The following is a 26,954-nucleotide window of genomic DNA, read 5'->3' on the forward strand; positions in this document are numbered from 1 at the left end:
TGGAAATTCCGATTAGAAAGATTGTGTGTTTCACAGTCATTATTAGTTATTGGTTACCCTGATTCTAGTTGGAAATGTCAATGATTTACCACATATGGGAATTCTGAGATCATTAGCAGGACCACCTGCTGTCTAGCATGATATTGTGTGTCTAATTACAAAATACTACACTACAAAAGTTGGTTGTTGTCCATGTCTCAACAGAGTTTAAGAAACAGGGTAAAGAAAATTTGGAAGCCATGCTGGCCACATGATGACTTTGCTGTAGTCCGCCATAGTATAAGATAATTTTATCAGTGTTCTGTAATGTCTCCCCATCACTGCTATAGGACAACATTACTATAACTATCAAAACTGAACTTTGTCAACTTTGTGTCAAATTTGAATACAGCTGAGACATGCTCTTTGCTTGCTATCATGGTGTCAGCTTCATTAACCAATTTGTTAGTGTGCTTTATGGAACATGTCCCAGAGGAGATATATCAATGACTGACCTTGGTCAACACTGACTCTGGATGTACCACCCTTTGGCAAGTCCTTTGCAAACAACTTGTACAGTACTTATGCTTACAGGCCCTGCAGGAAATTCTCTCAGGAGGCCTCATACTGAATCCCTCAGATACTGCTGGGACACCTTTTTTTAGATAAAATGTTATGCTTCTTTGTGCAGTGATCAACCAATCCATTACAGAGCTTTTTATAAAAAAAATAATGTCGAGGTGAATGTTTAAAATGTACGAGTGCAGCCAACATTTAACGGCCAGGGGTTTAAATGTTTCATAATAATACTTGTAGCATCACTTTACCTGAGAAAAGTGAATAATTTATTGGGATCATCAATATTGGCTGAACAGTTAGGTACATTTTTACATACAAACATCGTGAACAACTTTGTTTGAGGAAAAATAGGTTACATAAGACCTTTCTAAACTTGAAATGTTACAGTACATATTTTTCTTTATGGGTTCTGTCACAAACCCAGTGCTTTTTACCAGATAAATTATGCTAGTGTGGTATCTTAGTATAATCTAGCATAAAAATACATTTAAAATCCTAATACTTCTACTTGTGACATAAACAGACCAACTGTTAATGTGACTTACATATGGAACAGTTCATTATAGGAGAAATGCCTGAGGCAGAGATAAAAGGAGAAAAATACAATCTTACTTGCATATAACTCAGCCAGTAATCTTGTTCTAATTTCCCACTCTCCTCTCCAACAAGGGCTGAATGCCCTAAAGCAATGTCTGCATTGAAAAAAAGGATGAAACAAAAGCAACATTTTTTCAGTTATACTCAAGTGAAAATATAGCACACAATTAAAAAAAAAAACTATGATGTTGATTGCAAAGTCAAAATGAAGTACAAACAAGACAGCAGAGAGACCAAATGTCTGACTCCCAGTGGCATGAACAAAAACTTTTGAAGACCAAAGCCCCCAAAATATTGTTCAGGACACACAAACAAACCATAGACACCGATTACCCTAGGCACCATATCCTGGGAGTAGGGAAAAAAAACTGATGCATCTGGAGAAACACAGGGAGAACAAGCAAAAAAACCATAGCTCAGGCCAAAATCAAACCCAGGTCTCATGGGCTGTGATGCAGCTAAGTGCTAATGACTATGTCACCTGCTGTATCGAAGATATTATATTTCTCTTAAAAGGAATGGATAAAAAAACATGTAAAATGTCATTTAAAATGTAAAATAAAACTTTCACTATATTATCTATCTATACTGTAAATATATTATTTTTTTAATTAGACTATTTCTCTTGCTGTCTGAAATATTCTGTACCTAAAGTATTATGTAATGTAATTATTGCAAAATATTGTTCATACCTTGCAAACAAGACAAGTATTTTCAGATGTTATATACTGCATTATTTACCACATTCTTCAGTTTATTATTTTACATGAAGAACATGTTTAGAACATTGTATACAACATATAGTTTTTTGTAATACAGTATATAATGCTAAGACAACAAACAAAACAATTGTGGCCAAACTGGATTATACATTGCTATCGTAATGCACTTAGAGGGTTGTGCTCTATCCCTGGAGAAAGCTAAGCGCAAGGGCAAGCTTATATGGCACTGGAGTGTCTTAGCATGCACAGGAATTGAACTCTTTGCTACCTTTTGTTTTGATCCATTTGGAAGAAATGTTCTGCTTGTCTTTATGTACACCAGCTGGGAAAATTGCTCCATCTCATGGCTATAGGACAGAAGCAAGAGCACAGATTACTTATCTTCAAGATGCGTGGATATGACTTCTTCAATTCAAAGAAAACAGCGGTGGGCATCAGGCTTGTTTTACAATTGAAGGAAGTGTCAAATCATTTCTTTGGCAAATGTGTGTTGTGTATTCCAGGGTTTACAAAGAGGTTCAGGAAAGGTTATTTTGTTGCTATTGGGAGGCTGTGTACACACAAAGAGAAGCTTTAGACCAGAGAAGAACACGTAACTAAGTGACCAGAAGTCGCAGTCAAGAAAGGGCATACACTCTATGCAGGGGCCGCATCCCCCGTGCGTGCTGTGCCCAATTACTTTCAGGCCTTACTGAAGACAGAGCTGGCCTCTGACAACTTTGAGGAACATGAGAGGACAGAGCACCCAGGAAACCTTTCGCCCAGGATGTAACAATATTACAGGACTCAGTTTTTGGAGATATAAAAAGAGTAATGTACTTGACTGATTTCTTATGATGTGTTGCCTGCCTGGTGCCCAGGTGGCAGAACACCCTGAGTGTGTGGACAGGTTCCTAATTAGTCGGCATGGATCCATGTCGGAACAAGTGGCATAGTAGGAGGTAGGGTGACAATTCTGGAAGGAAAATGCAAGGATTTTACTTCTAAATGTAGAATGTTCTGAGGGCCTTCTTCAAGTACAACATACAAGCTCAGGATAGTAAGATCAAATAAAGTTATTTTAAAAGGTGATGCATAAAATATTGGTACAGAGAAGATGCATTGGGGTTTCTGAGGACAAGGGGTGCCCCCGTGAAGTTTATCTAACCTGCACAAGCAGAATGGGTTGCACTTAAACCCGTGGATCCCCAATGTATTGGGGAAATGTGTACATAGAGTAGTTGAGGAATATTTAAAACATGCTCATACTAAGCTAATTCTAGCGGAATCAGGAAAACCTTTTGGCAATGTTAAGAAAAGTCTTAAAACAATCTAAAGTGCTTATACTTCAATGCTAGTAGCATAAATAAAAAAATGGAAGAACTCTAGCCCACTGCATTAACATGTAACTATAATAGAAACAATTTAACATGGCTAGCAGAGGATTTATTGAGTTAATTATACAGTCAATAGCTAAATATGTTTTCAGAAAAACAAACAAAGAGTGGCTGGTAGGTGGCTGTGTGGAATATCATATAAAAATAATTATGAGAACTAAACTTGACAACTGAAGCAATGGAGTTTAGAGTGCATATATTTTATACTAGAAAATATAATTCTAAGGCCTTAACAACTGGTGCATATTATAGACAACAAAATGCAGACATGGGCTTAAGTAGCTTGCTAGATGAAGAGATCAGGAAGATATACAATAAAGATAATGCTATATTATTGTAAGACTTCAATTTGCTATATTTAGACTGGGGTAATGTGATAAAGAAATACAGAAGCTGAAAATGAAAAGATCCAAATGGTTAATGGTTACTTCTTACCCTACTTTGTAAATGCACTTACTGGGGAAGATTCTTAATTTTATTCAAGCATTTATTTTTTTACTTTCATAAAATTAAAAGAATGGATGTAACTAATAATGTAACTTCTGGAAAATTATGACCATAGAGTGGAATATTTGGACATTACTTTAAATCAGTAAAACCTGGGTCTATAATTAGGTTTTAGAATTTTAGAAAAGCAGACTGTGAAGAAACTGGAGAATAAACCAATGTTGGAAGACAGAAGCAGGCAACTGCAGTCCATCCAGTCTGAGAGCATACGCACACTGCAGAAGTGCCTGAGTGAAGTGAGTTAAGAGCCGAGGAGGTCCCAGAGCAGCAATAACAGCCTTCAGACAGACCTGGAGAAGCCCAGGCAAGAGCCCTGGACACGTCCCTCACCAAGCTCGAGCCCAGGGTGTGTAGCCCAGAGGCAGACATGAAGGACAGGAAGGCACAGGTGCAGAGTCTGTAGACCCAGCTAAACCAGGCCATTGCTAAGAAGAGACAGCTGGATGAGAGGATCCTCTTTATAGAGGCCCTACTGGATGCCAGCCTGAGAAAAGAGTAAAAAAATGGAACCTAAGTTCCAACATATGGGAAAGATTCTCCAACTGAAGAAGAAAATGAACATAAAAAAACTTACCATCTTCGGGCGGTATAATCTGCTGTCTGTTTGGGCCATTGCAAGTACAGTAGTATTGTAGAGAAACAATCTGTTTTAAGACCATTACATCAGTTACTTAAGGTCTGGCATAGTTAGCAAGAGAGTAACATTTGCAGATGAAAGATTTCTGGGTGTTTATTGAAATTCTTCTATGCACCCTTCAAGAAATGTGAGGTATATGGCTAGAAAATAGTAATTAAAATCAAGGGAACTTATGCTCATGCTTTTTGACATTTTAGTGAGATGCCATTAAGAATATTGTGTTTGGGTTAGTTACCATATCACAACAAGGATATAATAATCTTAAAAAGATTCTATTTAAAGTTCAAAGAAGTGTATCAGGAATAATTCCTGATCTTGAGGGAGGGTCATATACAGTACAGACAGGTTTAAAGAGCTATTGTAAAATCAGTCTCAGATTGGGATATATATGTATTATAAAGAATATAATATTCTAAGCAGTACAGAGAAGGTAAATTTACAGGATTATTACACATGTGGTTGTGAAACAAGGATTCAGGGTCACACCTGGAATTAAAAGGGAGAATAGGAAAGGTTTTTTATATTTAGAGTTTTGGAATCTGCCAATTTGATTTGCAGCTATTAAGGCCCAAAACTATGGAGGCCTTTATGAACTGGCTGAATGAAACAAGATGGGCCAAATAGTTATTATGAAAATGAAAAACTGTCCGTGCTTTACTAGTCAGCAGCCTGTTGTATCCCCATAATTTTAAAATCAAGCTAAATACTACTTGGACAAATAAAATGCCATCTAAACACCAAAAAATAAATACCTTTTGAAACAAGTGATTATAAAAATACGGAAAAAATGTATTAATATTGCAGTATTTTACTATTGTGTCTGTAGTTGCTTTAGAATTCACTATGAACAAACCTATCTTACCAAGCTGCCATACAGTATATTACTGTCCAGAAATTTGTCAAGAACTTTAGCTGCATTATGCAACTTTGAAATAAAGTCGAGGCAGCAGTCACCCGAGGGAAGTCTCCTTTTGAGACATAGGAACAGCTGGGGATAAGTGAAATGCCATCAAGTGGATTCCAGTGTTCTAGCAGCTAATAAGACAGGATGCTTTCATTTGTAAAATATTGTCTTTCTCCCCTGATACACAGACAGAACCTAGTGACTTAGCAAATATTTTTAGGCTTCCAGCATTACAAGATTGTTTCAGTCTGCATATACGGTACAGTTCATGCTTGTAGCCAGTTTCACGATTCAGTGTTAATGTTTTGAGTGCTATTTGTCACTGCAGTTAAAATACATTTCTCACTGTTGCTTAACTTAACTAGTAACCTTACTTGAGTGGTCTATCTCCAGATAAATATGACCAAATTCATTACCAAAATATAACCCAGCATGACAGCAATTTGATGATTCTGACTTCTGTGTTAAATTAAAATAATTATGTCTATTGGCTACTTGTAATTACAAGAGATTTCTATATATTTTACCAAGATCTTATTAGAACTGCTATTTCAGATTAAAGGATCCATCATACATTTCCTTAAAGATATTTATTATATGAAGAAAAATATGTTAAAATAAGAGGTTTGAGAGGGAAATAATTTCTCAGGGCATGTTTATTATTAACTCTCTGGATGGTAATACTGTGACTCAAAAATCAGATCCTGTTCTCAGAACACAGTGTACTGTATGTCTTGCTTTTTAGCAATGCAGCAACAGTTTTTACAAAAATTAGATAACATTTACACTATAATAGCTTAGTAGAAATACCATGTCATACCATCAAGTACAATTTAATAAAAAAAGAAGTAATGGAAGCCATGCAAAGTCATTATGTTAGCAGAAAATTATCAAGTAAGATAATATTTATATATTATTTATTCACTGTAATCCTTCAGTTACTTTTTTATAATTTACCCTACCTGGCTCATTTGGAACCACTAATTGTTTTTAAGACTTGTCTCTTTTATCTAAACAAGGGATGTTTTTCCACAACCATTAATAAAAGTCATCCAACAGTCTCTCAGAATGGGTAATACTTTTTGATAGGAAAACTGTGTCTTTAACTGGGAAGATTATAAAGGGATCAGGGGATGTTGTTTACCCCTTTGGACTTATGTAATAAAATTGAAGTCTGTGGAATTATTAGTGAGATATGAATCAGACAATCAGAGGGCACAGGAAAGTGCATTTAGTAAAAGAGGCACTTTTTACATAAAGAGTTGTCTGTAACAAGCTGCCCAGCCATGTTATCAAAGCTGATACCATTGCTTCTTTTCAGAAACAACTGGATGAAATTCACTGATCTAAAGTACTGTATTAGCTACCATCAGAGCTAGATTGGATGAATGGAGTACACGTTTTTAGCTTTTCTTATTATCTTCTGTAAGTTGCTAATGTAGTGCCAATTCAAAAAATAATAGTCTAACCTCTCTGTAGTCTGGATCTCTTTTTTTCCCATTGGCCCTCACCAATCATGGCCTCCTAATAATCCCCATCTATGAATTGGCTTCATTACTCTGCTCTCCTCCCCACTAATAGCTGATGTGTGTTGAGCGTTCTGGCGCACTATGACTGCCGTCGCATCATCCAGGTGGATGCTGCACATTGGTGGTGGAGGGGAGTCCCCATTACCTGTAAAGCGCTTTGAGTGGAATGTCCAGAAAAGCGCTATATAAGTGTAAGCAATTATTAATTATTATTATCTCAGCCCTTAATTTATGTCTAGGCCAATAGGGGTACAGTAAAGCAGGAAAAAGCTACAGCTACAATACATCACACAGTGTTGAGCAATTTTAACAAAGCGAGACAAGTTCAATTAGTAACAGCTCTTTTTTCATGGTTCTGTGAAAATAGTGTATTATTATAGCTACTGTATGTTGCATCCAATTAGGCACACTTGACAAATTGTCAGCTTTTCTGTTGTGTATTTTGTTTGGAATTGAGGTACTGTATTTTTGTTGAGAAAATGTTGTGCATATGTTTAGAAACACTTAATAGCATGAAGAAAATTTGTCTCAAAACTGTACAAAAATGTGGAATAAATATAAAATACATTTAATTCAAAATTAAGTGAGCATTTAGTAAAGAATATCATTTTAAACTTTGTGATCAATCCTTTTTCTTCAATGGCCAAAATGAATGATCACAACCCTTAATGCTTTGTTACCTTCATTCTAAGAAGATTTAGTTTTTAGTCGCCAGTCTAGAAAAATGATCTTTTTGTTGAAAGTCATTATCAAAACAGTGGTGTACTCTAGGGCATAATCTCTGTAATAGGGCTTGAAGACTATTCAGGCACAAATGTGTTTGTACTTTACTTTATAGCCATCACATTATTTTTAGGAAATCCTAACTTCAGTTATAATAAGTCATAAGTGTCTCATAAATACATGAAAACAAGTGACATGGAAGTGTGAAACAGACTGTGTTTACTATTGTATGTATTGTACTCCCTGGATAGGCTATGAATTACTTGCTACAAATCACATACTGTTAAGAGAATGTCTGAAATGCTTTGTATTTTAATGCTTTAAATGCTTTTGTTTTAGGACTGTGATTGTCATAGATGACATTTGGAAATTATTTAAGCTTTATTTGCCACCGTTATCTTTAAAAGGCAATTGTAGGTTATGAGAAACCAAAAAACAGATGCTCAACACAGTGGATACAGCTTTGAAGAGGGTATGAAAAATAAGACAGCCAGATGAACTCAGGTTAACTCACTGAACAGTATTTTCAAGTCAGCTCTGAATTTAAATAAATGAATATAATAATAGACATGATTAAATGGTCTATAGTTGGTTTGTTCAGCTTCACTCAATGAAGAATGAAGGATCAATTCTCAGTGCCGTGCATATTAGGATGACATATTAATTTATAAACAGCAATACAATAGAAAATTCATAGTTTTAAACTTCAAAATATTAAGAAGTAAAAAAAAATGTAACATGCAAGCTGATTTCTGATTTGATTTGTGGCTTTAATAAAAATTTACATGTTAAGTTGATTCACCTAATATGGAAATTTGAAAATACCCATTGGCAAAGTTTTCAGGGACTAGTGATAGCTGACACCCTTCTAAATTCCTAGTGAATGTAGTGGATAAAGATATCCAGAATTTACCAGAAAGAAAAATGTGATGTGCAAAACATATTTCTTTGCCTTTCACTCCTGTGGAATACAATTTTTTTTGAATGATTCTGGGTTTACACAACTCACAGAGGTGTCATATAGGGGCTTACATTCAAATGACACAGAAAGCCATTTCTGAGCCACATGCTGGTTTGTAAATGACACTCAGGCCCACACTGAATCTAAACTTTTGTTGCCAGAGGCTACTGGCTAACTCATATGAACAACAGTCCCACTACATACAGTACCACAAACTATTTTGTTATGCTATTGGGACCATTGATCCTCCTGTGTCATTTATATAGATTTTGTTTTGTAAAATAGTCATGCTTGCAGAAGATGTCAAAATTGGAGCAAACGCTACAGAAGCTTTAAATGAAATTTGCACCGAACTGTGCTCACATGAAGATGGACTTAGCATTGTATGCACAAAGGGAAAAGTGCAAGAAGGTGAGTTAAGCACTCAGGTTACATGGCGCTGTACCCAGCTTGGGACACAGGGATGCGCTGCTGTGTTCACAGGGAGGTGGTGTGATGTGGCAGGTTAGGAAACCGGCGTGAGAGCACAGTCCACGATCATGGTCAAGCAGGCAGGAGACAAAGCTGGTGAAAGCGAAACTTAGTAAATGGGAAATCTGGGAGACAAGGTCAGAGCAAGTGTGGAAGAATTTGAGCATTTACCTTTTTTATGTGTACAAGATAGTAACTATTTGTCCTTGCTAACATGCCTTTTCTATCTAGCGACAGTATGAAAGAATAAATTGCAGGCACTTCACCTGATCTGCTGACATGAAAGCTATAACCGCAGATGTCTAGCTGAACATCGCTAGGTCTATTTGTTTACCTCCTTTAGTCCAAATAAAGGTATAATCTTATTTCTTTAAAATAAAGTGGCCAGTTACAGTTGTAGTGGCAATGCTTATTAATAAGACAAAGTGTTGCTGTATTTTCCTAAATGAGACCCCATCTCTCTTTCTCATCTCTGTGGTGCAGCCACAGAGAAGCTATTCATGCAGTTCTGATTTAGGGTGTTTTCTCTCAGATAAGGAGCAGCTCCCAAATGGGGATACACCCAGCCATTCCGGGCGCCTATCTGTCTGTGAGATTCTTGAGAACATCTGGATTGCAGTCCAAGATGTCAGAGGTCATTGTTACTCATCTCTCACCTTGACCAACCAATCAGGAACCTGCAAGGCCTGGTAATCACAACTTTCGACCAGTCACCACCTGTCTTGGTCCTGGTTTAAAAGACACTACAGAGCTCACTCAATTTTCACACACTCAGAGACAATCACGTGACAGCCAGTGTTGTCTGTATAGAGACTGAAACCTTGTTTCAGCAAAGAGTCGGCCCAGGGAATGCCCGTGCGTAAATCTCTAGCCTATGACAACGTGGACGCTTCGCTTGATCACCGGAGTATATGTTTGGATTCTTGTCAACAACCTGAATAAGTTTTTATTCAGCAACAGCACTACACTGGAAGAAAACTGAGTTTCTTCCCTCTAAAGAGTGACTTGTTTGGACCCACGGTCACCCTCTGTGCATAGAGACTTTCTACAAGTCAGCCAGACTACTAGTAGGTCCCTGATATAGACACTGTCGGCGTCGCCACAGCAGAAATCTCTCCTCCTAATTCGTCCGACTCTGAGCTGCACCCCGCCTGGTTGGCTAGGAGCCAGAGGACGCTTGGACAGCGCTTATTGAACGCCGCAGCGATTGTACGCAGCCGCTAGCTGGTCTTGGTGTCAGTGCTGGGACATACGAATCCATATCTGGATAAGTAAACCCAATGTTCTACATTGGATCTCGAGAATTCAATTGTTACCTCAACACAAGTTGATATCAATTCAATTCATATCAGTAATGTATTTACTTTTGAGTAGCTAATGTAGACTGATATACAATAGTATAGATGAACGGTATACTGAAACACTTTGTTTGTATCTCTTTGTGTTTTGCATCTCTTCATGACTATATACCTTGCACTTTGATAACCTTCACAGTAAGATCTGCCACCTGTATCCAGGGAGACTGTTATTTGTTTTATGCACATTTTATGTATTAATAAATGTATCTCGTTTATTGAATCCGTGTATGTGATCTGATCGATGTTCTAAAAGCCATAACGAACCACCTCATAACTGCTGCTACAATTAATAAATTGTCCCAGTAAATTCACAAAACCCCTACACAGGGAAGTATACAGTATGTCTGAGAAAACAACTCCTAATATGGAAATATAGAATGAACTATGCTAACAAGAACTTGCTGTATAAAAAAACTTTGCCTTTGACACCGTCATCAGAGGCTGCTCTCATATCCACATGATTGTATCCTCTCCATGCACATGAATAAAGGACTGCTGAACCACACCGAACCTGAGTGAAGAGTTTTCTTTGACACAAGCCAGGGTCCAATACTGAGATACACACTGGAGTAAAACAAAGCTGAGTGGTGATCCGAGAGATGAGGTACAAAGCAAGCAAAAGTCAGTAATCAAAACAAAACACAGCTGGAGAAAAAAAACTAGGATTGCACAGGGACTAAAATTTGATGGGTTCAGAGTTAAAACTCAGGAACAAGACTCAAGGGGCTCAGACTGGAAACACAATAACAGAGCCCAGAGCTCTGTCAGACCTGAGCATTTATCATGAGAAACACCTGGATTGGAGATGGTCATAAACCATCTCTGGTCCAAGTCTCAAATTAATTGGTTTCCATGGCAACAGGGAGATGAGTTGACGTGATGTTACTGGCTACAGCGTCTAAACTAGCTCTCCTGGTTGCTTGGCAAAGGCGGCCAACAAAATCTCTGGAAGCTAACATCTCAATAACTACATTTTTCTCCGTGTGACACTGCCCTACAGGTTCCTCTGTTCGTTGGTCAGTCACATCCTTTTCTCTGGTGGATTTGCACAACAGAGGATCTAGATCTACACTCTGTCCCCAGAAAGCAGAACAGCCTAACAGCTGAAAGCCTTCTCTTCCTTGTTTTGAAATTATCACCTTACCATTTGACTTCTCCCAGCTGGTCAGGTAACTGAGGGCAGCAGCTCATTCTCCACATCATTCACATGAAGATCTCCATTTTGTCAGAACTTACTTACACTGCACAGAGAGGTACTGTTGCTCTGCTCTGAAATATGTTTGTACATTTCAGGGACAAATGAAATGCCCTACAGTGACAGACAAAAAGACCCAAACCTTTCCCAAGTCCATTATTCAAAATCCTTTACAATCCTCACTTGACAAAGTCAACTTTGAACAGTAGTACAAATCTGAGGATACAAATGAAAAATGCTTGGAGGTGCATTTACATTTGAGAACAGGACGTATTTCTTTACCCAAAAGGTTATGGGAGTATGGAACAAGCTACCAAGTCAACCTAAAACTGAAACCCTGCCTATTTTCAATAAATGGCTGGATGGGATCCTTGGATCAATTAGCTACTAAGTACCAAATGGGCTAGTGGACTCCTCTTCCATGTAACCTTTCTTAAGTTCTTAATTACTAGAAGGTGTGGAAACAGTATTGTATAAAACACATTTAAAACCAACAATTATCTTGCATGTTTCTTATTGCTACTGCCACATATATACCCACCATTAGCTACTGTATGTGTAATTTGCATTTGGAAAGGGGATCTAAATGGAATTTTAGGCTTATGGATCTGGAAGACTATGAGAAAACTCATTTCTCCTTAATATTTCTGATTGTCCAGCATGGTCTTCTCTCTGTATCAATAGCTATTTCTCCAGAAAGGCCTCTCATTCTTATGGAATATTGTGAGATAGGTGTTGCTGCCCCCTTAATTTAACATAATAAGACAGCATTACAACTTTACCATTGCTTTACCAATCAGTGAACATGAACCGCTGTTGAGCATATCTGGCCTATAAAAATGTATCAGTGCAGTATGCATTCACCTATTCCATTCCCCTGTGGATTAATCTGCTGAATATCATGGGTTTCCATTTTATATAACAGGAATGATATGCAATTCTTCAGAGCAGGACTGCTGATCTTGTCCATAATATAAAACAAAAATATGTTTCTTCTTCATATGAGAGCACGAACAACCCCACAAAGTTATACCAGACTATTATTTAGCCGGTGCTAAATGGACAGATGTCCACCTGTCCATTATTAGAAAGTACCTTATCCATGTTAAGGGATCAACAACCTAGGGCCTATCTTGGCAAAGGGTGAAAGGCAGGACTACAGTACACTACTGACCAGGCCATAGCAGTGAACACACACAGTTTTAGGGACTCCAGTTAACCCGGCAAATATATCTTCAGAAGGTAGAAGAAAAATGGTAAATCCCAAGGGAACATGAGAAGATCTTGGAATCTCCACCCCATTCAGGAACTGGTCTCAGTACCTAAGATTTGTGAGGCAGCAATGCTAACTTAATAATGATAATATGCACAATGCTTTATATACTTTATGATGTTCTTTATTTCAAAAATGAACTGTAAAATAGAAAGCCATTCATGTGTGATGCAATTGTATCCATTATTTTATCAATATTACTAAATGGTGGTTGATCATGATTAGGACAGTGTTGGAGTAATAAGGACTGAGGCTGGACCTTATGTAACAGAAGAAGTTAATTTGATCAACTTGCACAATTTGCACACAATAGGAATTCTGATAATGGATCTGAAGGATGCTCTAGTGTAAATATAAAAACGGGAAAAGGGGAGAAAATGAGAACCAAATCTGCAACCTTTAACAGTACCTCAGTGTTTTGTTCTGCATGTTCCGCTGACTGAAACTTAAACAGTATTTTATTAGGAAAACAATGTCATCATATGTTCACAATTTATGTCAGAAAACAAAACATAAAAGGATTCAGACGGTTGTATTTTAATTCAATTAACATGCTGAAAAACATATTTTTTCCTCAAAAATGTCCTTTACTGGATTGCTTTTTCAAAGTTTAAGCCTGGGACAGCCTCGGTGTGCTTGCAACATAATTTACAGTATCTCCTAATCAATGAAAGAACTAAAACCACAATCTCCCTTACAAGCAAAAAAAAAGAAACATCACATTTCAAATGACAGTACTCAGATTCTCCAATCCAGTGAAACATCATGCAGTGTTGTTTTATAATGCTTACACACCATGCTTCCATTTCCTAATTAGTTTTGTTGGGGTATCCCCAATCTCCTGAAACACTGTAGTTTTTTTTTTTCTTTAGGTTTTACTAACTAATGAGGGGAATATAAAAGTATATATGGAGACAAGTGGAGACAATCTTGAATCTTACTGAAACGAAAGAAGGCATAATGCTTGATTTAATTAATGCATGCATGTCACATAGCTTTCAAAACCTGGCAGAGACTTGTGGGGGACAGTTGTTTACATCATGTTAATGTTAAATCATTTAAGAGGCTTCAGATGTTGACATCGTTTTCACACATGTCCTAAAAATTAGGTACTGTAGGTAGACAGTGCATACATATATGATTTGGATACCTGGTGTAATTGTTTTGGAATTTAATAGAAAATAAAATACAAATACAGTGGATCCTGTACAAAATACCACCACTAAACAGAAACCAAAATATACAAATGCTCTCATTTTCCATGGTGTTTTCACAATCAATTAAAAATAACCTTATGCCATAACTTGGCAAGTATAATCATGAATCCCCATGAATGAACAGGAGAATAACTTGAGAATGTGGAGTAGATCAAAAGAAAGGTAAAGACTAGAACTCCACAAAATAATAATTTGGTCATAAAAATAAATTTATATTCTAAGTAAAAGTATATACAAAACTTTACATATATACTAGATATAAATACAATATACCAAAATATTCTCATCGATGGTGTTTCTTACATGAAATATGTTATTCCATCAGCTTTGCCTGTTTTAAACAAAGGTAAATTGAACATTTTAAACATCCATTAACATCATCAAAGCATTTTCAATATCTATTAATACACATTTCCCTTAGTATATCCAATTCTGTTAGATTGCAAAACAATCCTTAATAATGGTTGAATTGATTTTGTGTTAAAGGTCTTAGGAAATGATTCCTTTTCGCATGGTTTGAATTGTTTGAAAGAGAGCCCACAGGAAGCTTTTATGTGTATTTTAGTCAGAATCTCCCACATATTAATTTCTGGATAAATATTTTTAAAGGTCTTTCCTTTTTGTTTCATTCTATTACAAACCTAAATTGAGAGGGTTCTGTATGAGTAATTAATACTACACCCAAGTCGACACAGAGCAGCAACCTACCATACACTTCGTCTTAATATACTGATTTAAAATGTATATTTGCTCATTTTGATTCTGATGTGCTTTGTTGTACGTTATTAAAATAGTTTGAACCATTTCTCTAAAATGTACAGTCTTTACATTTGTAAGTCTAACCTTTCAAGAACTAAGATTTAGTGCCTCTGTATAGTCACAAAACACTACGCAGTTCATTTCTGACAATCTCTATAATCTCTTCAAGAAGAGCAAATTAAATGCCTCCCTTTCCTCTTCGTTAAACCAAGAAACTATTTGAAATACTAAAGCAATGTACCAGACAGTTGAAGTTCTGCTTACTTATCCTTTCTTCCATCAGGTCTAAATATGGGGAAGACAGAATTATTATTGTTCTCTATAGCACAAAGACTTTGTCGTCTTCAAAGCTGATGAAGAGCAGGGTCACGAATTTATAAATCAAAAACTCAATATCCCTAGTCCCTTGTGTGTGCTCGAAGACTAAAAAGACAGTCTCCACATTCTCTCATTTTTCATCATGGGATGCTGTACTATCTTGTAGCTCTCTACTGTTCACATCCATGGTACATGAGTTGGGGTGAAATGGGAGAGGAAAACATGGGGGGAGACGCTGAGAACTGCTGCTAAGGGGTTCTTTGGTAGAAACGCAGATGTGAAAACTGAATATCAATTAAACTCTGTCCAAAAATGTAGTTTTGGGTTCAAATTAGTTCACAAAACACCTGAATATCAATTGCACTCTCTCCGGAAATGCACGGTTTTTATTTCCGTTTTAAGTGAGCTATAAAGGGGGCTTTTGATCTTTAGTTTTATCCACAAAGACCAATAAAACACCCAAATACAAGAAAAAAATGCTTAGTTTACAGTGACTTCACCCCTTTTTCCAGTGTGATTTTAAAGGCAATTGTTCGCACCTCTTCATGAAGCAGTTTGAAATTACCTAAAATTCCAATAATGCTGTGCAAGCTAGAAGACTGAAAACTTTACATTACATGGAAGATGGATTTTCATTTTTTTCCAAATATTATTCAGGAAGAAATAAAATGCATGGAAATTCATAAAACTCAGAAAACTACAAAGTAAAAGTAGTAGCATGTAGAACTGTTGAGTTACAATGAACGTTACATGTGTAAATGTATTGTATAGACACATTAGTGTGAAGGAAAATATTAAATGGTAATTGCAGTCTTTTAATAAATTTCTTATTAAATATCATGTGCTTTTTATAGGAAACCAGTGTCAAAAAGAGTTTAACCACTAAATACTAATCTAGAAAATAAAGTTCCAGGCTTGTACTGATAAGCAAGATATGAAGAACATGCAAAGAGATTTGGGGAAATGACTAAAATGAAAAACAGACAACTAAAACAGAAGGTGACAAAAAAAGCAACGCTTGAAATGTTATATGTAACACTAATAAAATAGACACTCCAGCTAAAAAAGTCATTTAGACTATGGGGTCTTCATATTTTTAATATTTAAGGATAGTAAGAAAGCTATATCTTGATTAATGAGATTATATTTCATGGACAGATCATATACCTTAATAAAAAATTGCATCTTGGGTAAAAATATGTTAAATGATTAATCATAACATTTTAAACAAAGTAAGTCTCTTTAAACCTGAAGCAAATATAATTAACTGATTAGTAATGGAAAGAAAAGAATAACTGAAATTCAGTTCACCGTGTCTTCAATGAATTATGAGAGGTTACGATTAACATTACATTAGTAGTAATCAAATATCCAGTTTAATTAATTCCTTACCAGAGGTTCCTAAAATACTAAGACTTTCAATAAATGGTCAAAGTTTCTTATGAATTCTTATTGTATTTTTATGTATTTTTTTCACCCTAGATATATTATTTGCCTAAAATATATGATCTGGTATTGAATAAAATTCCAAAGATATACTGTAACCTCATTAACTGTGATATCTTTCATGATGGTTCAATTTCATCTAATAAAAAAACAAAAGGAAATCCTAGGAAAATATTGAAAAGAAAGATTCTCAGATTGAGATCTACAAAAGATAAGTACCCTTACTTTTGAGACTATAAAAGTTAAGGCCAGTTGACAGGAAATGTGCAACAATTGCACTTGCAATAGTGCAGTTTATGGCTTTATTTCATCTTGGGTTTTGTAGTGATTCGCCAGAACTTTGTCATTCACACTTCAATTTTTAATTTTGTGAAGAAAGTGGTATTACAATAAGGAATGTAGATTTCAGCATGTTAATGGTCTTTTGGGTACTTTGTTCTCCTATAATCATAATCATATGCCCAAGCAGAGATGGATCAAGCTTACTGTATGTCTGCTGTTGAGTTCTTTATTTTTCTTCATACCTTAATTATAGAGAATCTGTGTGGGCCTCAACATTCCTAAATATGAAAAGACATTATGTTACTCCTATACAAAAATGAGGCTCTTCAGCCTACATAACATTTACAAAAAATATACTGTATCTCCTTACTTTATTTAAAGCAAAATTGTGTGATTATTCAGCTTAACATATAAAAACTAACCACTCTAAATGACAAACCTACATTAGCTTAATTGAACATGACACCTAAAATGACCAATATTACACTATATTTTAAATTGATTAAAATAAATTCTCCCAGGTTTTCCATTTGTATATAAATAAAGAATTGCAAAATAATATTCTTTGGACATACACTAGGTAGAAATATCTATAAACCTTCAACAATGTTGCTTAAAACTTAACTGATGTGGAATGGCATCAGTGACTTATTCAAATGTTTGCTTCACAAATTATACAAGAACTTTTAACTGGCTTCTAGATTTAAAATGCTTAAACTTTTGTCTGATGAAGGTTTAGCTCTGCGTGTGCCATCACAAAGGCTTCTTTATGTTGAGTAGCCATATTTCCAATTACTAAAATACATTTTAGGTGTTACTATTTAAGATGATTATAGGAACACTAAGTAATTGTTACTTTGGGATGTGCACAATCCATTAACATGACTGTGCAAAAGTCTTAGGCATCTTAATCAGGAGTTACAATACAATACATTGATAACTTACTCAAAACCTCCACTGGTGTTTGTACTATTTTAACAACTTTGTTATTAATTTGTATGAGACAAACTAAGCTTATCATGTAATTATTATATTACTTTGAAAAGTACAAAGGATATTTAAAAAAAAAACCCAAAGAAAGGGTATTTTCTATGTATTTTCTGTTTGGAATTAACCTCTACTCATTCCTCTGTAGCTCCACTCTCCTCACTCTATTGATTCTACTTAGGTACATAGTTGGTGAACAAAACAACATCCATAAAACCGAGGGGTAACGTTTGAACTGCAAAATGCAAATCTTGCAGGATTAAAAATCTTTAACATTCCAGTGGAGTAAAAAGTGTAGAACAATTCAAAATGCTCAAGACTCTTGCACAACAGTATGTATGGTTTGTAGAGTACAAAAAATAACTAGTGTATTTCATTTGTTTCTTAAATATTTCTTCACATTGATTTTGTGTTGTGAGTACACTCCCTAATTTCACCGTACAATATCTAGCAGCTGAATGAACATGCAAACACAGATATACTAAGGCCTGAGGAAAACACATTCCCCTGTGTTCTCAAAGTGTACAGTACAGTGCACCTTTGTTTCTTGTAAGCATGGAAGTAATAACTTTTCTTATAAGCTTGGGTCTTCTATATTATTCTGACATTAGCTACACAAAATATGACATGGCGGCAACCATTCTGATGCAGACTTTCCCAATGTGTCTAAAAACTGTGAATAAAGAAAGAAAATCCTCTAAATGTTAATACAATTTCTATTGGTCAAACGAAACACTCTTAATTTATTTACTTGCAAATACTTGAGAATAAAATTAAAGAAGATTTAAGGCTTTATGTTTTTATATATAACACTATTAATGATGAATGTAAAACAATTTTCTAGACCTCATATGAAACTTTATGCAGATATTGTCCTGACATAAAACAGCTAATGTATATTCCACAAATATGATTTTCTGTCTAAGTGGAAAAAAATAATAATTAAATTGTACTGGAAGTAAAACATATTTACATAATCAAGAATTTTCAAGTAAAATCTCTATTTACTATGTAATATCTCTCAATATTAAATGCAATATATTTTCCAACTTTTTAATTACAATTTTTCTATTTCTGTAAATTTAATTTAATTTACCAGCTTAGTGTAACTGTTAGTAAATTAGGTCTAAAATGACTCTGAGGGGTGGTTTTAAAACAGAGAATTGCAAGTCAATACAGGAAGGTATATTATTTATATAATTAATTCACTTACAAGTCCCAAAATCATAAAGTGTGCTGCAATTTAAATTTAACACTATAGTGTAGTCTCAGGTGTTTTTACTCTAAGAGAAAAACTAGCAAAAGTTGAACGACTTCAAAAGAATCAAATTAACAGAACTATGTTCATACAGAACTCATACAATCAGGCACACATGGAGCTATTGCTACTTTACAAAGCCCTTCAGTAAACATTCATAATTACAGCTACTTCTTTTTTTTTGCTTAAATCTTTTCGTGTTCATCGCTCCATTATTTAGAATTTAAAAGTCATTTGGTCAATTGTAATGAAAAAATAGCACTATAGAAAATAAGAATAGTGTTTCATGCAGGTCATGTGCTTTGACAGCACATTTATTTTGCTTTCTTTTACCCTGAAAAGTTAATTAGTTAATTAGTTAATGAGAAGTTAATTAGCTTCCAATTGCAACTGCATTAGATCTGTAACCAAAATTTGCTTTTCAGAGAGATATTATTTTACATAAAGGATGATTATTTCTGAAAGCATAAAAAGTCTTCCTGATATATGTTTTAATACTTGCCGTTAATCCAACAGGGGAAGCCAATGGATTTTTGCTTTGTGCCTATGCTTTCAGAAATTTCCGGTCTTTCTAACCATTTAATGAAAACATTACTAGACCTGTTTCTGATTATGTACAGTATGATTGTCAAGCGCAGATGTCAGATACTGTGTTGACAAGCACAAAAGTAACCTTCCCTCTGAATTGTTTTCTATTCCTGCACCAACCCCATAAAAATACATGCAAACTCAGAAGTGCAATAATGCCAAAAGATAGCTAAAACTACATTTTAAATGATACAACCTGTCATTTTAGAATTTTACAGATAGAACCATTCATTTTAAACAGTGTAGCTAGTCGTTCCCATTGAAAAAGAGACAGCTATTGTCACAAGTAGAAAAATATCAAATACAATGATTATTGTACCTATGAAAAGAACTATAATGTGTAAATAATGTGTTGCATTTTACTACTGTAGTTGTAGTTAGTTTTGTTTTATAAGCTATCATAAGGAATCACACCATTATAAGTAAGACCTTTAATGAATGCATACAGTCAAGCATTGTTCGTAAATATTGATAAATTGTATTTTTTCAATCTAATAAATGATTATTACATCAGTGATATAATTGTTGGGACCCTGCAGAGGTCATTCATGCATATAAATATTAAGCACAGTTGATTAAGCAGGGTCAAAGGGATTTTGTGTAAGTTACACAGTCCCTTTGTGTATTCCACCAAAGTGGACAAGAAAAAAATAGATCATCCTATTAGCCCTGCCTTTTTTGTTTTGCAGCTAAAAAGTGTACAACTAGATTGAATCAGTGTTGTTTTAGTTATGTTACATTCGGTAAACAAGATTTAAAGCATTTCATAACCAGTGTTACAGAAATGACTCCCTGTCTCTGTCAGGATGTATGAAGGGTTCACTTTGATCAGTGTTCCTTGGGTCACTTATCACAACTTGGAAAATGTCACTAGTAGCTCTGGTTACACTGTCGTAAGATGGTGGGGAAGAGGTTGAGGATAACGTTTCCGTCATTTCTGTCTCGTGTCCGTAGTTTTCCTTAATCATGGATGCTATAAGACCTTCCTTCTCAGGAGGGTCTTCCACATCAATGTTCCCATCACTGTTTATGTGACGATACAGAAAGGAAGCTTGCCTCATTGACCTTCGGAGAAGGTGACGCCTGTAGGCTCTCTGAATTATGACAGCAGACACCTCCTCTTGCTTACGTCTGAGGGTAGTCGTAATGGGTTCGTAGGATATTTTGGAAGGGTTGGCCATCATGAATTTCTCCTCCATTTGTTGCTTCAAAGCATCCATTTCTCCTGACTCCCCTAAAACCCTTTTGGTGAAAGCAAACAAAATATCCAGACAGTGGATTTTGTCCCCACTAACCATAGGCAAGTCCATAGAGATGAGTTTGATTTTATTGGGCTTTGCAATGCGCAGTGGCTCCTCCAAAGAGTCTGCAAAGTCGGAGAGCTTGGCGTACTCAATAAACTGTGTTGCCTCAGGATCAAACTTTTCCCAGACCTCATAGAACATCTCAAAGTCATCCTCACTCAAAGGCTCTGTGCTTTCCTCAGTAGCTACACTGAAGTTTTCCAGAATTATGGCTATGTACATGTTCACAACAATAAGAAATGATATAATGATATAACTGACAAAAAAAGTGATGCCCACTGATGGGTTCCCACAGTCTCCCTTTGCATTAGTGCCAGTGTGGGTTTTATTTGCATCACACTCCTCAGGGGAATTGTTCAAAATGGGACTGAGCAGACTGTCCCAGCCAGCTGAGGTTGTGATTTGGAAAAGACAAATCATGCTGTTACCAAATGTTTCAAAATTAAACATGTCATCAATTCCACCCTGTTTTTTCACATAGGCAAAATTCGCCATACCAAAGATGGCATAGATGAACATCACAAGAAAAAGTAAAAGACCAATGTTGAATAATGCAGGAAGAGACATCATTAAGGCAAAAAGTAGAGTTCGAATTCCTTTGGCTCCACGTATAAGTCGAAGGACACGCCCGATGCGTGCAAGTCTGATGACACGGAACAATGTTGGCGACACAAAGTATTTTTCTATTATGTCAGCAAGAACAATTCCTGGAAAAAAAAGTACAAGTCAATTATAAAAAGACTTTTCTGTAGCGGTACCTACAGTATATATATCTATACTCTTTTTTCTTGTGAGGGTTGTTAATTTTCAAGGCTGTAATCTGAGGAGAGTCAATTCTAAACTGGAATTTATCCCCTCTCTCATTTTTAATTCTAGAGAGGAGGCATTAGTCAAGGCTATTCTGACTTCCTTTCTTCAATTTGGTCTACAGCTGACTAGGAGTAGTCATCTGCAATATGAATTTTTTCAATTAAAAATAATCAATCAAATGTTCACAAATGATTAATATTAATCTAATTTCCCCATATTTTAGTAGAATGCTGATAGAGGTGTCCTGTCCTTTCTATATAAAAGCTTCAGTTTGGGGTATGTTTCCAGTGTGGAGATTTTCTCATAATATAGACTGACATTTTTCAAATACTAAGTTTTGAAAAGACAGTTTTATCATATATCAGTATCATTTGAATTGGAAAAAAAAAAAACAAGCTTTATCTGGAGACGTTACCATCATAATAACTATATTATAATGTATTATAAGTCATGTTATTATATGTACAATTGTATATCAATGTAATTTGCAAATATGCACACATAGAAAACATCTGATGAAGGGAAATATGGAAAATTAAAAAATTGTATGAAGGGATAACTTGTGTGGTCAAGCAGTATGAATAGTATGAGGCACCTAACAGGAAACGGTAATCTTGTTTTTTTGTAGTTTGCCTCTTAGAGCATTCTTAAATACTTAGAGTGCTTATTTGTTTACACTTTTATTCATATGTTACAGCTTATCTTACTATCGATTTACCAGAAAGTTGTATACAAGATTGAGCAAGGGCTCCACTTCTCAAGACTCCAAGTTGTACATACCCACAATTGAAAGGATGACCACTACAAAGTCAAAGATATTCCACCCAACAGTGAAGAAGTAGCAGCGAAGTGCCATGATTTTAATGCAGCACTCCCCAGTGAAGATAACAATGAATGCCAGATTGATCTTATTGAGGATGTCCTCCATGCGCTTGGACTGGTCGTCTGTCTCCACCATCATAGTTACCATGTTCAAGCAGATCAAAATCATGATGATGATATCAAAGGCTTGTTTGGACACAACGTCAAAAAAAAATCCTTGAAATGGGTTCTGTATGAGAGGGAATAAAAAAGTAAATCAATGCTCTGATTATCTGAACAATTTCAGTTGGGATCCATTTATTTGGGTTTAGATTAACACATGGTTCCAGTTGTTGAAAGTTTTAATGTTTTACTGCTTTCCATTCTATGTGATGTGATCAATATCAAATATTAGTAGTCTGAAAACCCGGCAATTTTTTACCATGCTATGACAGTTTTGTTTCTCATGGGACAGATAATTAAAGATTCTGCAATTGAAAACTCTAGAGCTAATACTTTTAAAACAGTTTTTCTCAACTCGATTGCATCGTAGAGTATATGATAAGGCTATACTGCTGGAAAAGCTAATTTATTTATTTTATTTTATATATATATTTGATATTAGCTTTTTTCTCTGTAAAGATATTTTCAGTTAACATCGGCAAAAATCAGACAATCAAAGTTTATTAAAATAATACAGAATAAAGAATATAGAACAACTGGAAGGAAATAATACAGTAATACATTTTTGTTTCTTTATTTTTATAGGCATCTAATTGGAAGGGGAGTCATGCCCATCCTACGCACATACCCAGCACAGTATTTGACATGTGGCAAGCTCCATGGCAACACAGAGGAGGCCTAGAGGCAACAGGGGCCACACTAAAATCTCTGTAAGTCGAAGGGAAGTAGCAGGAGTCACTTCTGAGGGAGCCTTGGCCAGCTAATCACAACCCTACCCTCAGATGTGAACTGCTTGTTTGCCACTACTTGCAGAATGTCTAGCTAGTGATATGACCCGGGCATAAACCTATGATGTCAACAGACTTCATCCTGTGCTTGAAGCAAGTACCTTTACTTGTTCAGCCACTGTTGAGCACTGCCATGAAAATAATTAAATGCAGGGTTGCGTCTTGAATGAAATGCAAACTATTTCATCTTATTATCAAATAATATATAGTGTATATAATTCCTAGTATAAACACCCTTAAAGGATTCAATGACAGTTACATGTTGCGTCACTTTAAAGACATCCAAGACTAATGAAAAGAACTTAAAAGAAACTTAATTACTTACCAGTGGCCTTGGAATTGGCTTCTGAGGTTTTTTGGATCCAAGTTTTTTCATTGCATTATAGTATTTCTTCTGTTCTTCTGTCATAAAGATGTCTTGTCCCCCTAAGTACAGAAATTAATCCTTACCATTATTTTTTGCTTTCGGCACTTCTTTTTTACATTTAGAATTACATATTAATTTTGATAAAAGAATTATCGGGATTCTCACTTTCATTACATCAAAGTTATGGATATAATTATTAGAAATAAAATAGATGATTTTGAGTTAGAGTTGTTGCAGTTACATGCAACAATGATAAGGAATACATAGGACATATGATACAATATATTTATTTTTGATTAATTCCTTCAGAATATTAGATCTTAGATTGTATACTATAGTCATACAGAGAAATGTACATATTTGGATTTAGAACTGTTTAATAAATGGAAAACAGAGTGTACAGATAAGGGGTGGATCAGCAAATTGGGGCTGATGTAATAAAAGGATACACTAATGGAATCCGTACTAGTATAACTGCTATTCTTAATTTATATCAATGATCTAGACTGTGATATAGTCAGTAAACTAGACAAGTTCGGAAATACTGAAATAGAAGAGATGAAGAGAAAGGTGTTTATCTTGAATCATCATTTACTCCTTCTAGACACTGTGGGGAAGCAATAAAATAGCAAACAAAATGTTTGACTATATACTGTAGTTAAAATTGTAGAATTTAAATTGATGTTGTGTTAATTGTATAATTTACTGTGTATTAGTATAATTAGTTTGATCATTTTGTACAAGTTTGCTCATCACAGTATGACGCTGTATTTCTGCCTGGTATCAGTCCAGAGAAGAGTAACTAGATACAGTATGTTCTGGGTCTTACGCTGTCAGGCTGAAGAGTCTAAACCTTTTAAATCCTGAACAGAATCCATGGACACAATGCCTTCGCAATATCTTCTATTACCTCTAATGAATCCTCATGAAAGTACCTAGCGTATTAGACATAAAAATACCTCATATGCTATTGTTGGGGAAAGATATCAGCAATAATGTCAAAATGATACATCCCGAAGATAAAAGAGAAGTAATCAAAAAAAAAGTACAGAATACTCATTGTGCTCAATTAATTCAAAAATCCAAATTTCTGGACATGTAGGCATGTTTATTGGCAAGTGTTTGTCATGATAATATCAGATACTTATCTTCCTTTTTTGCTGGTTGAAGTTGTCTATTATGACACCAATGAAGAGATTCAACGTGAAAAATGATCCAAAGATGATGAAGATGACAAAGTAGAGGTACATGTACAGGTTGCTTTCTTTAATAGGTTGCTCTTCTAGCTGTTAAGTAAAAAGAAAAAAAAAACTTTTGTGCTTTGGATATATCCTTTCTATTAACTCCACAACAGCTGACCAACATCCCTTGTATGTAGCTGGGTCGAAATATGCAAGTGACTGAAGTTTAAAGTTTCTGACTATGTTGATGTTTCATATACCAGGGGGTGCACAATGAAATATTATAAATAATAAACTGACACCGACCCAAAGCCTGCTTTAATTTTGAACACACTTAAAACTGCTAAATTTGTAATATGTGAGCCTGTGCAAAACATACTGAACTTCTGCAATGAAAAATCATTGCAGTTCTAATACATGACTTTATTACTAATACTATATAAAGTAATCTAATACATTACTTTATATATTACATTAAATGTGTAATTAATTATGCAAAAAATAAAAATAATTTTATTTGATATATTTTATATCACTATATATTATTCTTTCATATATATATAATGTAAATCTACAAATCTGTCTATAAATAATAAAATCTGAATCAACATATTGCTCTTAAGAAAGTTAGGCGACTTTTGGATTTCATAAAATAAAAATAATTTTAATTCAAATGGAATTGCTTATGTTTTCAGATTTTTACTGGGGGAATTTCCATGTACGTTGCAATTTTACTCAAGACATGTTACTTGAAACAAATATAAACGGACCTACATCTGTTCACGTTTCCACTATTTTGCTCCAGGTTACCCACATGTAAGTAAAGGTTAAGGTTTGTTTAGCAATTTAACTATACAGAGTTTTCGAGGCTTTATTTCTTCACATAAAACTGGAAGGACCGAGTTCCCCATATAGAGAACATTTATATAGAGAAACAGCAGGGCAATCTGTGCTTCGAAAATTTGGTTTAAATGAAATGTTTTAAACCACAGTTATAATAAATACAACTGTGGAACAAATTCCCCTTGCCTGACTGTTAGTTAACTGTGGCAAACATGACTTGTTTTCCCAAGTCAATTTTAGGTAATATATAGGTGTGTGTCATGACTATCAACCTAAGAGCTCAAATGGTCTAAAAACTGGGACATAAGAAGAACAGCAAAGGAGACATTATTGTAGAGAATCTCAGAAAAAATGCAAACACCTTAATTAACCCAAGATGGGAATGTGCAATTTATCTAATGAATTAACTAATAACCACCCAGTGTGTCTATTTACAATAACTTAGGCCTTTAATGGCTTCTTTTGGCAGGTTAGCTGTAATTGAGTCCTTCATGGCTTGGCCTACCACAAGAATGTATACAATGAAACCTTAAAGCCAATGATTGGAGATCAGCAGAGAGGCAAGACTACAGATACTAAAATAAATATTTTGTAGTGAAATGTGGGCTTTTGAGTGAAAGCAGCCATGTGTTATCCATGTTTTTCAGTATTCTAAATAAGGATTTGCTTTATCTTTATCTTTTGCTCTCATTTGCCTTTCTTCACCAAAGACCTGATTCTCTTGAGCTTTTCTTCAGAACATGCTTGTGTATAATCACATGAGCATTGCCCCATATGTAAACTGAACCATCGACAACAAACTAACACATTTCTATTACCATTATATTTAATAAACAAATAAAAGTTTTATTTTCAACTGTTGTTTGTTGAACCTGAAGCTGACACTGTTTGGACAACCTTGTTAAATAGTGTTTGTAGTTAATATAGTATGTAAAAGGATTGGATTTCCAATAATGTTGTGAATGCTAATTATGTTTTTTTCAAACACTCAATGTTCATAAAGTTTAATAC

General features: G+C 35.1%; 1 protein-coding gene across 4 annotated transcripts in view; it reads right to left on the reverse strand.

The window, feature by feature from the left end:
• Nucleotides 1-19,249: 19,249 nt before the first annotated feature.
• scn5lab (sodium channel, voltage gated, type V-like, alpha b) overlaps nt 19,250-26,954 on the reverse strand; it is a 201,886-nt gene continuing 194,181 nt past the window's right edge. For 3 of the 4 annotated variants that reach the window (XM_088642958.1, XM_088642956.1, XM_088642959.1), the window contains 4 exons: nt 25,068-25,205; nt 23,878-23,982; nt 22,561-22,831; nt 19,250-21,677 (listed from right to left, as the gene is read on the reverse strand). In XM_088642958.1, coding sequence (XP_088499084.1) covers nt 20,443-21,677; nt 22,561-22,831; nt 23,878-23,982; nt 25,068-25,205 — 1,749 coding nt within the window. In that variant the 3' untranslated portion in view covers nt 19,250-20,442. Of the gene's footprint in view, nt 21,678-22,560; nt 22,832-23,877; nt 23,983-25,063; nt 25,206-26,954 lie in introns of all 4 variants that reach the window. The other variant, XM_088642957.1, reaches the window with a different exon arrangement.

Source organism: Lepisosteus platostomus, chromosome 8, assembly GCF_059453375.1.
Source record: "Lepisosteus platostomus isolate fLepPlt1 chromosome 8, fLepPlt1.hap1, whole genome shotgun sequence".
Taxonomy (NCBI): Eukaryota; Metazoa; Chordata; class Actinopteri; order Semionotiformes; family Lepisosteidae; genus Lepisosteus; species Lepisosteus platostomus.